Consider the following 3,686-nt stretch of genomic DNA (forward strand, 5'->3'; position numbering starts at 1 on the left):
AAGGAAGGAGTAGTCTTTGACAGTCAATGTAGCACACATCACCCTGCTGGTCCTGCTGGTGTTTGCACACAAGAAAGCAAAAATGGAACAGACAAGTTGAAAGCAGTTTTGGAAGAAGAAGAGGGATATCAAGATTTGAGGCTTATGAGGATAGTGATGCCTCTGATGAGGATGGTCAAATTGGAAGTGACCCTAATTACATGGTTGATGATGAAGATGTAGAGGTGGAAGAGGGAAAGAGACAGAGAGAGCTAGAAGCACAAGAGGAAGAATCAGATGACGATCAATCAGAAGAGGAAGAAATGCTGCATTATGAGGGTGACACTGAAGTTGAGGACCCATATGAGGTAGAACAAGATAGGACTTTTGAACAAGAAGAAGAAACTATAGTTGAACCTGTAAAGAAGAAGCAAAAGCTGCCAGTTAGAAGAGGCCCAACCACTAGGTCACATTGTAGTGAGCTACCAGAGGTTGAACCTGATTTCAGACCATCATCAGATGAAGAAGAGAAGGGGTTGTTGAGGGAGAGTGATGATGATGGTTTTGAGCCACTCTCTTTTGTCCTACCAAAGAAAAGGAAGAGTAGGGCAAAGAAAAGGCCTGCTAGGAAGTGGTATAATGAGAAATTGGAGCAACCACATGAGCAACTGTGTATGAAGTTGTGTTTTATGGATCATCATCAATTCAGAGATGCTTTGTTGAATTTGCACATCACCCAGGCCAGGAATTTCAGGTATCACAGGAATTCAGATCAGAGGATAATTGTTGAGTGTACAGATAAACAATGCCACTTCTTAATGGTGGCAACAGTTATAAAAGGGGAGAAAACCTTTGTAATTAACAAGATGAGACTAGAGCACACTTGCCCTAGTACCATAGAGACCACCAGGGTTAGTGCTAAGTGGCTAGCACAGAAATATGAGCATCTCTTTAGATCTGATATAACTACTGGTATTCAGACTATAATTGATGCATGCAATGAAAAATATGGTGTAGATGTGCCCAAGTGCATGGCATATAGGGCAAAGAACATAGCTATTGAAGCTGTGTTAGGAGATCACAAGAAGCAATATCCTAGGCTTAAAGACTATGCTCAGACGGTCATGGACACAAACCCTGGGAGCAGAGTAATAGTCACTACTGTTACTCCAACACCAACTGCAAGAATACCCCACCCAGGCCCAAGATTCCATGCCATGTTCTTTTGCATGAATGGAGCAAGGGAGGGGTTTCTCAATGGGTGTAGGCCATTCATTGGTTAGTTCCTAAACCTTGTGCACCATTTACATATTGTAGAGTACTACATTTTGTTTCTCACTTGAATGTATTTAATGTTTGGAAATGTTGATTATGCAGGTGTTGATGGGTGCTTCATTAAGCTCACTACAGGTGCTCAACTCCTTGCTGCCACTGGAAGAGATGGCAACAACAACATATATCCACTGGCATTTGGCATAGTTGGACAAGAGCACAAAGCTAGTTGGTGTTGGTTTCTACACCAACTCAAAATTTGCCTAGGGGGAGAAGTGGGCAAGTTTGGACCTTATACTATAATGACAGATAGACAAAAGGTATCTGTTTTGCAGAAGTGTTTACATTAGCTTAGAGTTTCATTATGTTTTGCACAAGTGTTTATAGTAGATTAGAATGCATATTTAATTCATTGGTGCATATTTCTTTAGGATGTAGCTTAGACTTGTTATATTGTTTGTGGCAGGGGTTACTGTATGCAGTGAATGCTGTGTTTCCAAATTGCAACCAAAGGTTCTGCCTTAGTCATACATATGCAAATTTCCAAAATGCTGGATTTAGGGCTGAAGATCTTAAGAAGTGCATGGATAATGCTAGCTATGCCTACAATGAACACAAATGTAATATTGCAATGAATGATCTTAGAGCTGAAAGTGAGGAAGCTTGGGAGTGGCTTACTGCAATACCAAAAAAGACATGGGCAAGGCATGCATTTGACACAAACTGCAAGACTGACTTGGTAGTGAACAACTTGTCTGAGGTGTTCAACAAGTACATTCTAGATGTTAGGAGAAAACCTATAAGGACAATGTGTGATGGGATAAAAGATAAGCAGATGGTGAGGTGGCACATGAAGAGAGAGAGAGAGTGTGTTAAGGAAGCAAGATGGGAGATAACACCTCATTACAGTGAGAAGCTAGAGGCTGAGAAGGAGAGGGCCAGATACTACAAGCCAATACAGGCAGGGGTCAACTTATGGCAAGTTACAAGTGCGCAGCAAACACATGCTGTCAACCTGGAACTTCAGACATGTGGATGCAGGAAGTGGGACCTTAGTGGCATACCTTGCAACCATGCCATCTCTGCAATAAACAAGGCTAAAAGGAAACTAGAGGATTATGTCAGCAAATTCTTCAAGAAAGATTTTTATGCTGCAGCTTATGAACCAATGATCTTTCCTGTGCCTGGTGAGCATGATTGTTCAAGGACCCCTGGTCCAGATATAGAACCATCTGCATTCAAAATCAAGAGAGGAAGAAGGAAAGAAAAGAGGATCAAGGGCAAATTTGAAGTACCAAAGCCAAAAGAAACTTCAAGAATGGGGACCATAACATGTGGCAATTGTGGTTTCCAAGGGCATAGGTACACAAACTGTCTTAAACAGTTGAAGCCTAAGCTAGCTTTGAGGAAGAATAAGCATGTGGTAATAATTTTTCACCTTGAAATATACTAATGTTTTCTTTCTTGTACATTTCTTTCTAGCATTATTAATTGTTTCCTTTTCTTTGCAAGGCTACTGCAAGTACCTCATAGCCAAGAGCTGCTAGTCCTTCTACTGCACCAACAGCAAGACAGCCAAGACCTGCTGCTTCTGCTCCTACACCACCATCATCTGGAAGAAGAGGAGCTGGTAGAGGAGCTGGTGCTACTTGTACTACAACACCACCATCTGGAAGAGGAAGGGGAGCTGGCAGAGGAGCTGGTGCTACTTCTACTACACCACCACCATCTGGAAGAGGAGCTCGCAGAGGCAGAGGAAGAGCTGGAAGAGGTGCTCCCAGGCAATATGCTGACATTCCTACTGATGGCACACACACTGGATGGATGTCCTACTTCAATGCTAGCATGGGAGGAGGAGGAGCCATGTAATGTGAAATACTGTGGTGTTATTTTGGTTGAACTTGATGCTTGAGGTGGAGTACTGGTGGAGTACTCTAGTAATGTTGAACTTGATGCTTGTAATGTTGAACTTGAGGTGGAGTACTGGATATGTAGAACTTGCTAATGGATATGTGGTTGAACTTTAGGTGGTTATCTGAATGTTGAACTTTAGGTGGTTATCTAAATGTTCACCTTTAGGTGGTTTTCTGAATGTTGAACTTTAGGTGGTTTTCTGAACTACCAGCATTTGCAAAGAAGTACCACAATTGCAGTTACTTGTGACAAATTAGTACTAATACTGCTGCTATCTGTTGCATGTCAGTACCAATATTGGGGCATCACATAACATGCAGTACCACATTTGGGGATTCTGACATGTGGGACAGATACCTCTTCTACTATTAAAGTGACACCACCAGATCTCAGAGTGGGGAACGAAACTAGGGTTCATCCATGCAGTGGCCATTTGGAGCGCAGCCAAGGAGAAATCTCAGAGGCGCTGACTGGGGCCGGCGGCGGAGATGTCGTGGTCGTCTAGTGCCGGGTCCGCTCCC

At 42.7% G+C, this 3,686-nt stretch overlaps 1 protein-coding gene across 1 annotated transcript; it reads left to right on the top strand.

Moving 5' to 3' along the window:
• The first annotated feature begins 200 nt into the window (after positions 1-200).
• LOC147964049 (uncharacterized) lies at positions 201-1,262 on the top strand. Its single transcript, XM_087528135.1, has one exon. It carries the CDS (start codon positions 201-203, stop codon positions 1,260-1,262), a length of 1,062 nt encoding a protein of 353 aa, XP_087384261.1.
• Positions 1,263-3,686: the final 2,424 nt, after the last annotated feature.

The sequence above is a fragment of the Triticum urartu genome, chromosome 6A (genome assembly GCF_056163025.1).
Source record: "Triticum urartu cultivar PI428250 chromosome 6A, HENAU_Tu73, whole genome shotgun sequence".
NCBI lineage: Eukaryota > Viridiplantae > Streptophyta > Magnoliopsida > Poales > Poaceae > Triticum > Triticum urartu.

Bases quoted from the DNA above. Each gene is read 5' to 3' on its own strand.
- LOC147964049 (XM_087528135.1), top strand. From the start codon at position 201: ATGGTTGATGATGAAGATGTAGAGGTGGAAGAGGGAAAGAGACAGAGA.